The 18718-nt window shown below is 45.4% G+C and overlaps 1 protein-coding gene across 2 annotated transcripts in view; it reads left to right on the top strand.

Annotated features, from left to right (window-relative positions):
• Positions 1 to 5020: 5020 nt before the first annotated feature.
• Positions 5021 to 18718, top strand: part of acot7 (acyl-CoA thioesterase 7) — a 305552-nt gene continuing 291854 nt past the window's right edge. The window contains exon 1 of one of the 2 annotated variants that reach the window (XM_060931526.1): positions 5021 to 5135. In XM_060931526.1, the coding sequence (XP_060787509.1) occupies positions 5050 to 5135 (86 nt within the window). In that variant the 5' untranslated portion in view covers positions 5021 to 5049. The remainder of the gene's footprint in view (positions 5136 to 18718) is intronic. The other variant, XM_060931523.1, reaches the window with a different exon arrangement.

Here is an 18718-nt window from a genome sequence, read left to right as displayed (position 1 = left end):
ATAGATTAGGGATAAAATTAGCTCATGTTTTAAGTCGTTCAAATTCTGTAAAGCTGCTTTGCGACAATGTTTATTGTTAAAAGCGCTGTACAAATAAACTTGATTTGATTTTGAATTACGCAGACCTTCAAGGGAAAAGATCAAAGCGCACAAACCTCATGTGAAGTGGCCCAAAGCTTTTGAAAAGTGAGAATGGGAAGCTGTCAACAGTGACCTGACACGAATTCTGGAACAACAAGTGGGCACAGCAGAGAAGAGGCTGGAAAGGTTTGGAGACATCATCTACCAATATGGCGTACAGCGCTTTGGAGTGAGTGAAGGGAGAGGTGCCAAAATAACATCAGCACCAACCAAGTCCAGGAGGCAGCAAGAGATGGAAAGGCTGGTTAGAGAGAGAAGGATGCTTGGAAAGCAATGGAAGAAAGCCTCAGACGTAGAGAAAGAAGGTCTAACGCTCCTCCAGGCAGAGATCAAAGGTCGTTTGACAACTTTGCGAAGAGCAGAGAGAATGAGGATACTTCGCAGAAAGAAGGAACGTTCAAGAACACGTTTTTTTAAAAACCCCTTTAAGTTTGTCAAAGACCTCTTCCTTCAAGAAAAAAGTGGGACGTTACAAACCCCTAAGCAGGAACTGGAGAAACATCTGGAGAAAATCCACCAGGACACAAAAAGACATGAACAGCTAGTCATCCCACCTGATATACCACCTGTCCAACCTCCCAAATTCCTCATGGAGACTGGCCCTCCAAAATGGAAGGAGATCGAGCATACGGTACGGCGTGCAAGGTCTGCGTCAGCACCCGGGCCAAATGGGGTACCGTATAAGCTCTACAAGAATGCACTAGATGTGCTACGACACCTTTGGAAGCTCATGAGGATTGTGTGGGAGAAAGGAATAATACCGAAGGTGTGGCGAAGAGCTGGGGGCGTCCTAATTCCCAAAGAGAAGGACTCAAAAGACATCGGTCAATTCCGCCCGATAAGCCTCCTCAATGTGGAGGGGAAAATCTTCTTCAGTGTAATAGCACAGAGGTTGTCTACCTACCTGGAGAAGAATAAGTACGTTGATACATCTGTACAGAAGGCAGGGATACCAGGATTTTCCGGATGTCTGGAGCACACCAGTATGATTTGGCATCAGATCCAGGCGGCCAAGAAGGAAAGGAGAGATCTCCATGTCATCTTCCTTGATCTGGCCAATGCATTTGGATCTGTGCCACATAACCTCCTCTGGGAATCATTTGGCTTCTTCCACGTCCCACCCCTCATCACCTCCCTGGTAAAAGCTTACTTTCAGGACCTGCAGCTGTGCTTTACAACAGCTGCCTATACAACATCGTGGCAGCATGTGGAGATAGGAATTATGGCAGGGTGTACAATATCTCCACTTGCCTTCACAATGGCCATGGAAGTAATCATCAGGGCCTCAAAATGGGTTGTGGGGGGAGAGCGCACTAAGAATGGCATACGCCTTCCACCAGTACGGGCATACATGGATGACATGACCACCCTGACCACTACTGTGCCGTGTACGAAGCGACTACTTGCGAAATTGCAAGAGAACATCACATGGGCCCGGATGAAAATTAAGCCGAGCAAGTCACGAAGCATTTCAATTGTGAAGGGAGAGCTCAAAAATATGAGCTTTTACATTGGTGATGATCCAATACCAACGGTGTATGAGCAACCCGTGAAAAGTTTAGGTAGGTGGTACAATGCCAGCCTGGGAGATAAAGAGCAAGTCCAACAGCTAAAGCACGACTTCACCAATGGGCTTGCAAACATCAACAAGACCCAACTGCCAGGAAAGCTGAAGCTCTGGTGCCTGCAATATGGACTTATGCCTCGGATCATGTGGCCACTCACAATATATGAGGTTCCAATGACATTTGTGGAGAAGATGGAACGAACCATGACCTCATATATAAAGAAATGGCTGGGTGTCCCAAAGTGTCTGACCAATATCAGCCTCTATGGCAAAGGAGTCCTTGAACTTCCGGTCACAAGCCTCATGGAAGAGTACAAGTGTGCCAAAGTGAGGCTTCACATGACCTTAAAGGACTCCAAAGATCTGATCGTCAGCACGACCGCACCACCTCTAGCAACTGGAAGGAAATGGACAGCGTCCAATGCACTGCAGAGTGCAGTGTCAGGTTTGAGGTATAAGGACATTGTGGGTCATGTCCAGTCTGGAAGAGGGGGATTTGGTCTGTCAGAAGGTAAGCCAACATGGCACAAGGCTTCCAAGGCAGAGAGGAGGAAAATGGTGGTCGAGGAGATACGCCGCCAGGAGGAGGTTGATCGAACCACAAAGGCTGTCTCACTTGTTAAACAGGGGCAATGGATGAAATGGGAGGGGCTTGAGAGAAGAGAGCTCAGCTGGAGGGAGCTGTGGAAGATGGAGGCAAATAACCTGAGTTTCCTCATCAGGGCCACTTATGATGTATTGCCATCGCCAAAAAATCTCCACCAGTGGTATGGTGAGGACCCAACCTGCTCCCTTTGTCCAGCCCATGCGACTCTCAAGCGCATCCTGACTGGCTGTAAGACCAGCCTCACACAAGGGCGTTATACCTGGAGGCATAATCAGGTCTTGAAGTGTCTGGCAGCAGCAGTAGAGACCAAGAGAGCTACGGTCAACTCCTTACCCCAGACAGCAACTAACTCCACCATAACAGCTTCATTTGTCCGAGAAAGTCAAAAAAAGCCTAACCATCCTCCCTCCACACTTAAGCTTAGAGAACTAGCTAAGGCTCGGGATTGGAAATTGTTAGTTGACATTGGGCACCAACTAATTTTCCCTCCTGAGATTGCATCTACTACTTTAAGGCCAGATATGGTACTTTGGTCTCCATTGATGAAGTCAGTGTATATCATAGAACTCACTGTTCCTTGGGAGAATGCAGTGGAAGAAGCGTATGAGCGCAAGAAACTGCGATATACCGAGCTGGCAATGGATGCTCAACAACGAGGATGGTAGACAAAGATCTATCCTGTAGAAGTGGGATGCCGGGGTTTCGTTGCTTCATCCACTATCAGGCTGCTCAGAGACCTTGGCGTGCAAGGGCAAGCTCTTCGTCAGACAATAAGAGCTGTCTCCGAAGCGGCTGAAAGAAGCAGCCAATGGATATGGATGAAGCGGAAAGATCCTTGCTGGGCTCACAGACCCTATATAACATCGTAACAAACTACAGGGTGGGATTTGGGCTTGGGACACAAGCTCAGGCTTGATCAACCTGTAGCTGGCCACCTTTGAGGAGGGTGTATAGTATTTAAAGGCCGAAACACCCCATGAATCAAGGGCATACTACTGATGATGTGTCCCAAATTCAAATCTTGATTGGCAGCTTCTCATGTTGCGCTCTCTTTCTCTCTCTCTCTTTCTATCTCTCTCTCTCTCATGCATACCATCTACTGGCACAATGGACTGTTTAACATCTCGTCCCGTGTTTTATGATTCGACATAACTAAAAATCAATGCGCTTTCAATGTTATTTCAATTGATAGCCTACCAGAAATATCTGGCTCATATATCCTGCTTTATCTACAGCCAGGATCTCCATTTTAATTGCCTAAAATAGTAAATATGAAACACATGCCTTTTTTTAAGAAAACAAGATTTTTATTTTAAGTTCATTTAATTTTCATGTCTTTCGGCGCGAGCGACACCTCCAGTTCTGTCTGGCGCATATCGTAGCCATTTCTGCACAGCCTGGGTGAAGACCAGATCATTCAGTGAGGGCATCTGAAACACATACAAAACATAGTTTTCAGTTACACGTTGTACTACTGCTGCTAATAATAGGCTGTAGTAAGTGATGTGCGCTGGGATCACACACACAGCGGCTCAGTCCCGAATCGTGGCTTGTGCACTTCACTCGCGCGCTGTGTGAGCTGCGCAGGGCCGGAGTGCGCACCCTCCAGAGGGCACTCGCTGTTCAGGGCGGAGTGATTTGGAGCGCAGGATGCCTGCGGAGCCGAGTGTATCCATGTATTGGTGTTGCTGTGTGCATGCAAATCGTGTATTGGTGTTGCTGTGTGCACACTAATCGTTTTAAAAACGTTAATCTGATGATCCGCTGATACGGTCTAATGTAAACATGGGCTATGACACCAGTGAAGTCACTGAGCTAACTAGAACCTGCAGTTTATCAAGCTTGCTAGCAGGCTAGCCTACTTGACAGCTTGCGTTGCTGATCGGAGGAAATCGGCCGTGACAGCACGCTGTGGCAGTCTATGTATCGCGTGAACTATACATTGAACTATGTGTAAGGATTAAATGCTGAAAGTGCTGCTTACCTGTAATTGATCCCGGATCCGAGAACGGGTGCCTGTGCGCCGCTGCCGGTCTTTGTCTCACGCTGTCCCCTGTCCCGTTCAACAATGATCGATGACTTTTCAATCATCTTTCCCGGTCAACTATATATCGATGGCTTTTCGACCATACGTGATTTCCCGGTCAACACAAAATCAATGACTTTTCAACATGACTGTTATCACCCGGTAAACCAAATATCAATGATACATCAATCATAATAAGGACGACTATGAATCAATGTTGTTTCAATATCACTGCTGTCAACTTTACTTTAGGTCGGGTTACATCGGTTTAACAGTGGTGATTCAACATCTATTTTGCATCAAGATTTCAATGTCGACCATTCTGATGATTCAGATGGAAAATCAATATCTATTCAATGTCAGCTTGCTATCTGGGATACTTTTCCCGCTCACAGATATGTAATATTGGATCATTTTCCTCAATAAATAAACGACCGAGTGTAATATTTTTGTCTCATTTGTTTAACTGGGTTCTCTTTATCTACTTTTAGGATGGCAAGTTTTAAAGTAGAAAAGAATCCCTGATCTACACCATTTCTTTGGAGGTGCCAAAGTCTTGAGCAATGCTGTACAAGTCCATTTTGTCTGTCAGCTCTTGTGGAACTGGATCTGGAGTAGCACAAGATATCCGGTGAATCGATTCACCCTCCAAAGTGTGTGTGTGTGTGTGTTCCGAGTCATTCAGGTTCATTCGGAGAGTGTGTGCTGATGTCCGACAGGAGTGCTGCGCAGACACCAGCTGTCATGTCTGATCTACATCCCAGTTCATCCTCACCGTCCATTCAGATATGCAGGTAAGATGAAAACACTGCGACTCTTGTTAATTAACAGGTTCGGTTTGTTTCCTCGGTGCTGCCGCATCCTTCACTTTACGACACTGTCGCGTCATCACCCGTCGCGCGCGTGCGGCCCCAGTAATCCCCAGTGTTTATCTCCGACACAGAACACTCACCATTTCAGGCAGTCTAGTGCGCTCTGTGTGGGTCTGAACTAATAATAATAATAATAATAATAATGTGAGTGAGAATTACCGGCATGTACTGATACACACATGATGCTGAGAATCAGAGTGATTTGAACAGAAAACCAGCCTGCAAGGTTATTCAGAGGTCGCCACTTGTACAGCAGGACCCAGAACAGCACCGAACCCAGCAGATAGAATGCTCTGTGTCACTCGAGCATGCTCAGAATTGTGGAAAAGGACAGAATGTGAGCCTGTATTTTAGCTGCTCTTGATGTGTTCCGGTATACTGAGTGTGTTTTTGACAAGGAAATAAATTGCCAAATCAAATATGTGCAAATAGAATGTCATAATTCCAGCATTAACACCTGAACACAAGGCCTTGAGGAATTACTTGGCACGGTATTACCGGCCATTAGAGACAGCAACCGAACAAACGAATCGAATCTTCTTGAACGAATCACCCAAACGAACAAACATGATTCGTTCATTTGACTCTTGTGGTATCTCTCAGCCTGTGTTTAGTTTAGAAGAAGAAACCTTTATTTGTGGGCGGCACGGTGGTGTAGTGGTTAGCGCTGTCGCCTCACAGCAAGAAGGTCCGGGTTCGAGCCCCGTGGCCGGCGAGGGCCTTTCTGTGTGGAGTTTGCATGTTGTCCACGTGTGTTTCCTCCGGGTGACTCTCAGCCCTGTGATGACCTGGCGACTTGTCCAGGGTGTACCCCGCCTTTCGCCCGTAGTCAGCTGGGATAGGCTCCAGCTTGCCTGCGACCCTGTAGAACAGGATAAAGCGGCTACAGATAATGAGATGAGATAACCTTTATTTGTCACCTGCACACTTCAAGCACAGTGAAATTCATCCTCTGCATTTAACCCATCTGAAGCAGTGGGCAGCCACACTACCAGAGATTTTTCCTTAGGGTGGCAAAGGAGGGGTATAGGTTCCAGGAGGGGGGCATAGGTTGTCGATGCAGCAGTTTACACAAATCGTAGAAATCATTTTTACTTACACTCAAGAAAGACTCACAATCAAGTCTCATCTCATCTCATCTCATTATCTGTAGCCGCTTTATCCTGTTCTACAGGGTCGCAGGCAAGCTGGAGCCTATCCCAGCTGACTACGGGCGAAAGGCGGGGTACACCCTGGACAAGTCGCCAGGTCATCACAGGGCTGACACATAGACACAGACAACCATTCACACTCACATTCACACCTACGGTCAATTTAGAGTCACCAGTTAACCTAACCTGCATGTCTTTGGACTGTGGGGGAAACCGGAGCACCCGGAGGAAACCCACGCGGACACGGGGAGAACATGCAAACTCCACACAGAAAGGCCCTCGCCAGCCACGGGGCTCGAACCCGGACCTTCTTGCTGTGAGACGACAGCGCTAACCACTACACCACTGTGCCACCTCACAATCAAGTCATCTTGTCAAATATCTCATCTCATTCTCATCTCATTATCTCTAGCCGCTTTATCCTGTTCTACAGGGTCGCAGGCAAGCTGGAGCCTATCCCAGCTGACTACGGGCAAAAGGTGGGGTACACCCTGGACAAGTTGCCAGGTCATCACAGGGCCGACACATAGACACAGACAACCATTCACACTCACATCTACAGTCAATTTAGAGTCACCAGTTAACCTAACCTGCATGTCTTTGGGGGAAACCGGAGCACCCGGAGCAAACCCACACGGACACGGGGAGAACATGCAAACTTCACACAGAAAGGCCCTCGCAGGCTACGGGGCTCGAACCCGGACCTTCTTGCTGTGAGGCGACAGCGCTAACCACTACACCACTGTGCCGCCTCACAATCAAGTCATCTTGTCAAATATGTATTGAGCTATTGTACCATCAAGGAAAACAGATTCAACGTTTAATTTTTTGACGGCACCGCTAACGAAGCTGCCGCGGCACCCCGTTGATAAAGGTTGGGCTATACAGTCATTGGTTGGATGTATGGAGTGCTGTCTCGCTAGGTTCCGGTAGTAGCTATACCTGTAAGTTATGTTTTACTTTCTGTGTATGCTAGGCAACAAAATGAAAGCTAATAGTTTTGTAAAGTGATAGGCTTTAGAAAGTAAACAACTTGTGTGTTGTGTGTTAGCATTACTAGCAGGTCAGCCTAGCTCGCGTTTTCGCCTGTGTGCTATTCAGTTTAGTGATATACTTAATTTGTTTCTTTTAGTTTTACGGAACTCGAGGATGAACACATCTGTATAAGTTTGAAGTCTTCAGTAAAGATCCACAATCTAAACCGTTCGCAATCTGTCTGTTTTTTGATACATCGCTAGGGCAGAATAGTTCCATTCATTGCTTGGGAATATACACTATATTGCCAAAAGTATTTGCTCACCCATCCAAATTATCGGAATCAGGTGTTCCAATCACTTCCATGGCCACAGGTGTATAAAATCAAGCACCTAGGCATGCAGACTGTTTTTACAGTTTGGAGCTGGCCCCTTCCTCTTCCAACATGACTGTGCACCAGTGCACAAAGCAAGGTCCATAAAGACATGGATGACAGAGTCTGGTGTGGATGAACTTGACTGGCCTGCACAGAGTCCTGACCTCAACCCGATAGAACACCTTTGGGATGAATTAGAGCGGAGACTGAGAGCCAGGCCTTCTCGTCCAACATCAGTGTGTGACCTCACAAATGAGCTTCTGGAAGAATGGTCAAAAATTCCCATAAACACACTCCTAAACCTTGTGGACAGCCTTCCCAGAAGAGTTGAAGCTGGTCTAGCTGCAAAGGGTGGAACGATGTCATATTGAACCCCATGGATTAGGAATGGGATGTCACTTAAGCTCATAAGGTGAGTCAAGGCAGGTGAGCAAATACTTTTGGCAATATAGTGTAGCTGGGCTAAAAGAATAATTGAGTACCAAAATGCATTTAACATAGAAAGGACAAGACTGTGTTCTATCAGGTGAAAACAATTTGACCAACCTCTTTGCTCCAGCACGTTGCCTCATCAGAAGTCGAGCATTCAGAAGAATCATAACAGAAGAACGTCTCTCTCTGGGTGAAACCATTTCAAAATTCCAGGGATGGGGTGGGGTGTGAAGTGACGTAAATAACGGTAGGTAGAGATGAGATGAGGGCTTAGTATCTCCATAGATAGATAATTTAATTTCAAAAATGTGTTTTAATAAATAATTATTTTTAAAATAGGGGGGCAACTGTGGTGGCAAGACATATTTTTACAGTGGCAACTGCCACCTTTTGCCACCCCTTAAAACCGTGCCTGCACACTACAGCGCCCGGGGAGCAGTCAGGGGTTAGGTACCTTGCTCAAGGGCACTTCAGCCCAAGGCCGCTCCACGGGGAAACCGGTGCACCCCCACGCAGACAACGTGCAAACTCCACACAGAAAGGCCCTCGCCGGCTGCTGGGTTCGAACCCAGAACCTTCTTGCTGTGAGGCGACCGTGCCGCTCAAAAAAATCACTCACTTGTTCACTACGCCATCCATTATTTGTAGCTGCTCATCCTGTCCTATAGGGTCGCAGGTAAGCTGGAGCCTATCCCAGCTGACTATGGACGAGAGGCGGGGTACACCCTGAACAAGTCGCCAGGTCATCACAGGGCTGACATAGAGACAAACAACCATTCACGGTCAATTTAGAGCCACCAATTAGTCTAACCTGCATACCTTTGGACTGTCGGGGAAACCGGAGCAAACCCACGGGAACACCATGCAAACTCCACACAGAAAGGCCCTCATCGGCTGCTGGGTTCGAACCCAGGACCTTCTTGCTGTGAGGCGACAGTGCTAACCTTGTTCACTACTCCCTACATAGGGAATTACTATATAGAGGACTGTATAGTGAGCTCATTGGTAAAATGAAAAAAACACTTTTGGACACTAGTCCGTCACGCTGGTATTTAAGTCAAGTCTTTCTCTAGAACTTTTAACAATAAGAATGTGTGTTTGCTTTATCTGTAACCACTTATCCTGTGCGGGGCAAGTTGGAGCCTATCCCAGCTGACCACGGGCGAGAGGCGGGGTACACCCTGGACAAGTCACCAGGTCATCACAGGGCTGACACATACAACCATTCACACCTACAGTCAATTTAGAGTTACCAATTAGCCTAAACTGCATGCCTTTGGACTGGGGGAAACCGGAGCAAACCCATGCGGACAGCATGCAAACTCCACACAGAAAGGCCCTCGTTGGCCGCTGGGCTCAAACCCAGGACCTTCTTGCTGTGAGGGGACAGTGCTAACCACTACACCACCGTGCCACCCTTGTTCACTACTCCCTACTCCCTATATAGGGAATTACTATATAGAGGACTGTATAGTGAGCTCATTGGTAAAATGAAAAAGAAAAAAAAATGCAAAACATACTGAACTGCTCAGACATCTCATCTCATTATCTCTAGCCGCTTTATCCTGTTCTACAGGGTCGCAGGCAAGCTGGAGCCTATCCTAGCTGACTACAGGCGAAAACTGCTCAGACATGACAGAAGAAAAAAAACACAGTAGAATGTGGGCATGTGGGTACAGTAAATAGAAAATAAATATGAAAATAAAAATAAATGACAGTGGGCACAGTCTCCATCCAGCCCCCTCCCTTTCAATCTCCTGCAGCAATATAGGGCAGTATCCAAATAGGAATCAATACAGAGCATACAAACATAGCAAGGCTACAAGGTGCTGTTAGATAGTGAGCACTTAAAACAAAGTCACAGAGACAGGCTAGGCTGATCTGGGAAATCCACAAAGCAAGGAAGATGACAACGTGGGCCCAATATGCTGCAAATAAGTTTCCCAAACCTTATAGAAAGCATCTATTTTGGAGTGAAGCATGCACGTGATGTATTCACTAGGAATGCAGTCTATAACAATGTTGTGCCATGATTTTTTTGTCGGAGCAACATTCTTGATCCAGAAGAGTAGAATGTTCTTTCTAGCAGCAAAGGTCAGTAGCCTATATTGAAAAGTCTCCTGTGTTTACTGTCAGTGATCCGACCATCTGGGAGACCAAGTATCATGCACAGAGGGTCCATCCATATTGGGACACCAAAGAAAGCAGTCAGTTCAATCACAATACTAGACCAATACTTTTGTAACTTCACACATGACCAGAAGAAGTGAGCATAACTACCAGTCTCAGAATTGGATTTCCAACAAAGCGGGGAAATATTAGCGTCCATTTTGTTCTTGACAACAGGTGTTATATGCGTGCGATGTACAATTCTGAACTGTATGGATTTAGTGCGGTTACAAACAGAAATGTTCATGGCCTGAGACCAGACTTCCTGCCAGTCAGCATCATCTATAGCAATGCCTAGATCTTTCTCCCAAGCTAGCTTGATGGTTTGTGAGGTAAGAGGAGAATTAGAGTTCAGGGCTCTGTCAAAAATGATAATGCATTTCTTATTAATCTGTAGAGACAGGGCCTTCTCCACACATGAAGTGGTGTTATTAGTCATTAAGGTGGTGTCTTTAACTATGAAATCTCTAATTTGTAAATATCTGTAGAAGTCACCTTGATTGAATAAACCAAATTGCTCTTGCAACTGCTGAAAGGATAGTAAAATCTGGGCTTTAAATAGATCACCTACAGTGGGGCAAAAAAGTATTTAGTCAGCCACCAATTGTGCAAGTTCTCCCACTTAAAAAGATGAGAGAGGCCTGTAATTTTCATCATAGGTATACCTCAACTATGAGAGACAGAATGGGGGGGAAAGAATCCAGGAAATCACACTGTAGGATTTTTAATGAATTAATTGGTAAATTCCTCGGTAAAATAAATATTTGGTCACCTACAAACAAGCAAGATTTCTGGCTCTCACAGACCTGTAACTTCTTCTTTAAGAGGCTCCTCTGTCCTCCACTCATTACCTGTTTGAACTCGTTATCAGTATAAAAGACACCTGTCCACAACCTCAAACAGTCACACTCCAAACTCCACTATGGCCAAGACCAAAGAGCTGTCAAAGGACACCAGAAACAAAATTGTAGACCTGCACCAGGCTGGGAAGATTGAATCTGCAATAGGTAAGCAACTTGGTGTGAAGAAATCAACTGTGGGAGCAATTATTAGAAAATGGAAGACATACAAGACCACTGATAATCTCCCTCGATCTGGGGCTCCACGCAAGATCTCACCCTGTTGGGTCAAAATGATCACAAGAACGGTGAGCAAAAATCCCAGAACCACACGGGGGGACCTAGTGAATGACCTGCAGAGAGCTGGGACCAAAGTAACAAAGGCTACACGGGCGCAGATAGAGGGGGGGACGGGGGGGATTCGTCCCACCCAGATTTAAATTCACTTCGTTTGGTCCCCCCCACTTATAGGGAGGAAAAAACGTCTATGCTGTCTTTCTTTGCATAAGGCAAACCTCACGGAAAAATCAAAAGACTAATTACCATTCGGTTTATTGAGGTGCACGGCAGGGTATACATAGTTGCAACAACTCACATAAAACAAAACAAAGACTGATATTCGGTTGGTTGAGCTGCGCAGACTGCACAGGTTGCGAGCTCGAGCTTGGTTGCTATGGTAACCCACAACAAGCTTGACAGGCATATCGGGGTTGGGGTTGGTTTGCTGGCAGCTTTGTCCCCCCCAGTTTTTTGTCCCCCCCAGTTCAAAAAACGTATCTGCGCCCCTGAAAGGCTACCATCAGTAACACACTACGCCGCCAGGGATTCAAATCCTGCAGTGCCAGACGTGTCCCCCTGCTTAAGCCAGTACATGTCCAGGCCCGTCTGAAGTTTGCTAGAGAACATTTGGATGATCCAGAAGAGGATTGGGAGAATGTCATATGGTCAGATGAAACCAAAATAGAATTTTTTGGTAAAAACTCAACTTGTCGTGTTTGGAGGAGAAAGAATGCTGAGTTGCATCCAAAGAACACCATACCTACTGTGAAGCATGGAGGTGGAAACATCATGCTTTGGGGCTGTTTTTCTGCAAAGAGACCAGGACGACTGATCCGTGTAAAGGAAAGAATGAATGGGGTCATGTATCGTGAAATTTTGAGTGAAAACCTCCTTCCATCCGCAAGGGCATTGAAGATGAAACGTGGCTGGGTCTTTCAGCATGACAATGATCCCAAACACACCGCCCGGGCAACGAAGGAGTGGCTTCGTAAGAAGCATTTCAAGGTCCTGGAGTGGCCTAGCCAGTCTCCAGATCTCAACCCCATAGAAAATCTTTGGAGGGAGTTGAAAGTCTGTGTTGCCCAGCGACAGCCCCAAAACATCACTGCTCTAGAGGAGATCTGCATGGAGGAATGGGCCAAAATACCAGCAACAGTGTGTGAAAACCTTGTGAAGACTTACAGAAAACGTTTGACCTCTGTCATTGCCAACAAAGGGTATATAACAAAGTATTGAGATAAACTTTTGTTATTGACCAAATACTTATTTTCCACCATAATTTGCAAATAAATTCTTTAAAAATCAGACAATGTGATTTTCTGGATTTTTTTTTCTCATTTTGTCTCTCATAGTTGAGGTATACCTGTGATGAAAATTACAGGCCTCTCTCATCTTTTTTAAGTGGGAGAACTTGCACAATTGGTGACTGACTAAATACTTTTTTGCCCCACTGTATTTTCTTTAGCCCTTGGGTGCTCCACACTTTAAAACCCTGGTCCTTACAGCCTGGCAGGAAGTCCAGGTTATCAAGAATGGGAGTGAGAAGAGATGATAAATGAGCCTGGCCTTCTGTAGAGCGAATGGATCTCCAGGCTCTGATGGTACTGAGAGTAATAGGGTTAGAGCAGTGTTTTTTAACATATTCAGGATTATTCAAAAACAATAGATTCAACAAGGGACACTTCGACTGAGAGGACTCAATATCATGCCAAATCGAGGCTGAATCACAGTTGTGCCAGCTTGCAATCACCTGCAGGTGTGATGCCAGTTGGTAAAATCTAAGATTTGGTACATCTAACCCTCCATCACAACCTGCCATTTGAAGTTTTGTCATCTTGAGACGAGGCTTCCTTTTGCTCCAAATGAAGGAGCTTAGCCAGCCTTCAAGCACCTTAATAACCTTGTTGGATAATAAGATAGGGATCATTTGCAGTGGGTATAGCAGTCTGGGCAGGACGTTCATTTTTATAAGAGCAACCCTACCAACCCAGGAAATAGGGAGAGGGGCCCAGCGGTCTAAGTCTGCCCTTATGGCATCCAAGGGGGGGGGGAGTTGGACTTAAAACATCTGACCAAAAGTGGGTGTTACATGCACTCCTAAGTAAATGAAACCAGTGGGAGACCAGCGGACCAGGAAGGGCTCAGCCATATCTGGAACACAAGTTAACGACCCTAGGGGCATAGCCTCGGATTTTGCAAAGTTAATTTTATAATCGCAAAAAGACGCTGAATGACGAAATGACTTTAATCAGGCAGGGAACAGAAGTTTGGGGTTGCGATAAGTGTATCAAAATGTCATCCGCATATAGAGTAATTTTGTGTTCCTTTTCACCAACGAAAATACCAGAAATTAAAGTGTTTTGCCTTACTGCTTGGGCCAGCGGCTCAATAGCAATATCAAAGAGCAAGGGGCTGAGGGGGTCGCCCTGCCTATTCCCGCGGTGGAGGGGGAAGTTGTCGGATCTCAGTCCATTAGTCAGAACCGCTGCCATCAGAGAATTATACAGAACCCTAATCCAATTCACAAAATTATCGCCTAGGCCAAATTCCTCCGGAGTGTGGAACAAATACGACCATTCGACCCGGTCGAGTGCCTTCTCAGCGTCGAGAGACAGCACGAGGGCTGGGTCCTTGCAGCACTGGGTTAGTTGGATGATGTTAAGGAGCCTCCTTGTATTATCACAGGAGTTCCGGCCCTTGACAAAACCAGTTTGGTCCTCCCTGACAATATGAGGCAGAACCCTCTCTAGGCGTAAGGCCAAAATTTTGGAGAGCAGTTTTTGGTCAGAGTTAAGTAGGGCTATCAGCCTGTATGAGGCACAGCTATCCGGACATTTTCCTTTTTTAAGGATAAGAGAAATGTTGGCCTCCCTAAGGGATTGAGGTACTGTAGGATCCCATTTTCAAATGAGTGATTGAGCATAGACAGCAGAGGGTCTAAAAGAATACCACTAAACTCCTTATAAAACTCGTATCCGAATCCATCTGGCCCTGGGGCCTTACCGGACGGCATAGATTTCAAAGCAAGTAACGCTTCCTCTCTAGTAATTGGGGCATTTAGCTGTAATTTTTGATCATCCGTAGCTTCGGGGAGTCTTAAGTCTGCAAAAAACTGACACATAAGGGTCAGGGCACTGTCAGGCTGCTCGGAACTATATAGGTTGGAATAAAACAATGCAAAGTGTTTATTAACGGTTCTGATATCGAACAATCTTACACCATTAGAGTCAGTAATAGAGACTATAGTTTGAGAATCTGCCCTCTTTTTGACAAGATTAGCAAGATACCGTATCTTCCAGGTTTATCCCCAAACTTATATAGTTTCTGCCTGGCAAATTTAAGGGACTGTTCAGAGTCCAGAATCAGAAAAGTATTTAATGCAACATGTGCGGATAACAGTTCCTTAAGCAAATCAGAACTCGGACTAGATATATGATTTTTCTCCAATTCAGCTAGTCAAGATTCGAGAAGTTTACGCTGTTCATTCTTCGCACATCCTTTGGATGCAACAAAAGACATAATCAGTCCACAAGAGTATATTTTACACGTCTCCCAGAGGACAGAGGGATTATCTGTGGATGGTGAGCTGATAGAATAAAAAATCTTAAATTCTGAAGTAAAGTAGGAGATAAACTTATCTTTGAGGAGATAAGGCTGAAATCTCCAGCACCGTGACAATGCCCTGTCCTCAGTGAGAGAGTATACCAAATAAAGGGGGGCATGGTCTGATAACACAATGTTGCCTATTGAGGTATTTCACCTGACGTCACAGGGTCACGTGACGCCCCGGTGTCCGCCATTTTGAAGGTCAAGCTAGCTAATGTCAACAACATAGTAGCTAGTATGTTACTGTAGCAATGTTTACGTTCAGTCATTTGGATGACTGTTAAAACCTTTAAGTCTCAAGTTTTTCCTTTACTGTATTTACTAGTTTACTGTAATTATGATCCGGCAGCTATTTACACCGGATCCAGTGTAAATAGCTGCTGGAGCGTGCTCCGGCTCGCTCCCCCTCAAATTAAGCAGCACGCTCCGGCTTGCTCCCGGAGTGCTCCGGCCGAGGTTCCGGAGCGCGCTCCGGCAGCTATTTACACTGGATCCGGTGTAAATAGCTGCCAGATCATAATTACAGTAAACTAGTAAATACAGTAAAGGAAAAGCTTGAGACTGAAAGGTTTTAACAGTCATCCAAATGACTGAACGTAAACATTGCTACAGTAACATACTAGTTACTATGTTGTTGACATTAGCTAGTGCTAACAGCTAGCTGCTAGTACACTGCTACAACACAGACACCGACCCTAATAATACAGTTCTTGGTCATTGCCTGGTAACAGCAAATTTATAACGGGCCATGTCTCAACAGACTAAGAAGTTATTTCAATGACATTTAATAACATTTTGTTTATCCTGAGGACCAAAAGTAAATGAAAATGTGAACAAACCTTAGCTGTAATAAGATAGCGACCACCGGCTCCAGGGACGACCCGCTGATGTAGGCATGTTACCCAGCCTGACACAAAATATTTGTAGGCATCCAAACTCTTATACGCTTTCAGATCAATACCTGTGTATGGCGATGGGTTTTTAACGACATAGGTATACAGATCATGTGGGCCGAAGTCAGGTAAAGACGAGGGCTTGGTGTACTTCCGTACGTCAGTGAACAATCCTGGTGGAAGCAGGTAAACGTCGTTCTCTAAGCCTGCTAACCTCAATTTTTGAAAATACCTCTCCCTCTGCTCGCCCTGTAAATGCCCTACGTCGCTGGATAGTGAAGGTGTTTTCTGCATCTCGCTCCTTTTTCTTTTATGTTTTTCGTTTGTCGCCTTCCTCGCATTCAAACTGATTCGAGCCGTGACGTCCAAAATGGCAGCCTAACGATGCATCACATGACTTGGTCACGTGGGTGAAAAACCTCAATAGAACATGATAAAGCAAGAGACATTTTTGAGGAGGGGATGAAAATGTAATCAATTCTGGTATAGCTTTTATGTGGGGCCGAAAAAAAGTGAACTCTGAATCAGTAAGGTGAAGCTGCCTCCACACATCAGAATATTCAATATCGTGACATATATTAGTGAGCACCCTCACTTGTTTAGAGGGGGGAGAAATGTCAAATGAAAGTTTGTCAAGAGAGGGATTAAGGTGACAATTGAAATCTTCCCCCACAAAAGACTCCCCTGAGGCCCGATCCATCACATCACATCTCATTATCTCTAGCCGCTTTATCCTTCTACAGGGTCGCAGGCAAGCTGGAGCCTATCCCAGCTGACTATGGGCGAAAGGCGGGGTACACCCTGGACAAGTCGCCAGGTCATCACAGGGCTGACACATAGACACAGACAACCATTCACACTCACATTCACACCTACGGTCAATTTAGAGTCACCAGTTAACCTAACCTGCATGTCTTTGGACTGTGGGGGAAACCGGAGCACCCGGAGGAAACCCACGCGGACACGGGGAGAACATGCAAACTCCGCACAGAAAGGCCCTCGCCGGCCCCGGGGCTCGAACCCAGGACCTTCTTGCTGTGAGGCGACAGCGCTAACCACTACACCACCGTGCCGCCCCGGCCCGATCCATAAAAACTGCAAAAGCCTTGGAGAGAAAATCAGGGGAATAGGCTGGGGGACAATATAGATTCATAAATGTTACTTCTTTTCCTGCGAGTATTCCTTTAATAATTATATATCAGCCCTGGCTGTCTTTAACACAATCAAGAGACCTAAATGCCAGCTTTTTACTAATCAAAATGGCTACGCCCTTACTGAAAGAAGAATATGAAGTAGCAAAGACCTGCCCCACCCAACTCCTTTGCAATTTAGCATTATCCTTGTCCTCCAGGTGAGTCTCCTGGAGGAACGCAATAGAAACATCTTCCTTATTCAAAAATGATAATACTGCCGTCCTCTTGGCAGGTTTTTGGAGGCCACGGATGTTCCAAAAACAGATCTTAATATTAAAGCCGCTAGCGGCCTTGACGGGCCCTCGCACATGTGGTTCCGCAACCCAGGACATTCCACCACCCAACAAAACAGTCACATTTCATATCTTCATCAAATGTTCAAAGGTGATGTGCATGTTGCAAATGCCATGACTGCTTGACGGATGAGAGATAGACAGACAAAGACTGTAAGTGTGTGTGTGTTTCTGTGGTGTGAAAATGTACATTTATATATGTATAAAACTATACATGTGTTTCCTCCTTATCTCTATCTCACGCTGTAATCTTAAGTCATCTTAGCTTTCCTGTGTCTGCAGTGTGCGTGTGTGTGTGTACATGCAGTTTTCATATGTCTGCAACAAAATGCACAATGATGGCAGGTTACTATTATTGTGTGTGTGTGTGTGTGTGTGTTGCTAGGACAACTATCATGATTCATGTCATTTTTGTACTGATCTAAGGGTTCTGAGTAAGATTCTAGCCATAAGTTCTAAAGAGTTTTGTTTCAATTAGGGGGCGCTATGAAGTCCCTGGGCCATGCCCGGGGCCAAATGTCTGTGGCTGAGAAGCGGTTACAATGACTGATGTGTGTATCAAATTTGATGAGTTTTCGTACATGGGAAATGCCTCAAAATAGGCCAAACGCGACATAAAAATAATAATAATAATAATGCTTCGAAAAACAATAGGGTCTTCGCACTGAACGGTGCTCAGGCCTTAATTATATAAATCGGGCATGGTCACAAGATACTATTTGCCATAAGGACAGGATAAAAAAGTCAGAGCCGTTTACACCTACACGCATCCTGTATATGCGTCCCATGACCCACATTATCAGATACATACCGTAGGACAGTTACATTTAACAGGAATGGAAAAAGCCACACTGATACCCCACATAAATCTTATACATAAGTCATGTCTGAACTACACTAAACATGCATAACAAATGTACAACAGAGAAAAACAAACTGAGGGTCTTTCCCCAAATAAACAGGGACTGTTCACCATACAAGCACCTTTCAAACTCACCGTGAGCGAACTGACTGCATATGATGAATAGCGTGCCAAAAAAACGAAAAAAGTCCTCCCTATGGGAGTGAACGAAATAAGGTGGAAACAAAATATTCACGTTACGAGCAGCCATGCCACTCGGTTAGGAAATGTTCAATATGTTCAAAATGTTAAGAGAGTGTTCAAGAGTAGGCGACGTCTAGAACGTGGAGCATGACATACCAGCCTGAGTGGAAAAACTACGTCTGTTACAGAAAAAGTGTCCCAAACCAGACAAACGGAGCTCTGTGCTCCGCAAAGTTATCATCCAGGCAGAGAGT

This window comes from Neoarius graeffei, chromosome 10, assembly GCF_027579695.1.
Source record: "Neoarius graeffei isolate fNeoGra1 chromosome 10, fNeoGra1.pri, whole genome shotgun sequence".
Classification (NCBI taxonomy): domain Eukaryota; kingdom Metazoa; phylum Chordata; class Actinopteri; order Siluriformes; family Ariidae; genus Neoarius; species Neoarius graeffei.
Note: the sequence above shows the minus strand (reverse complement) of the source record. Positions and strands in the feature narration are given on the sequence as shown.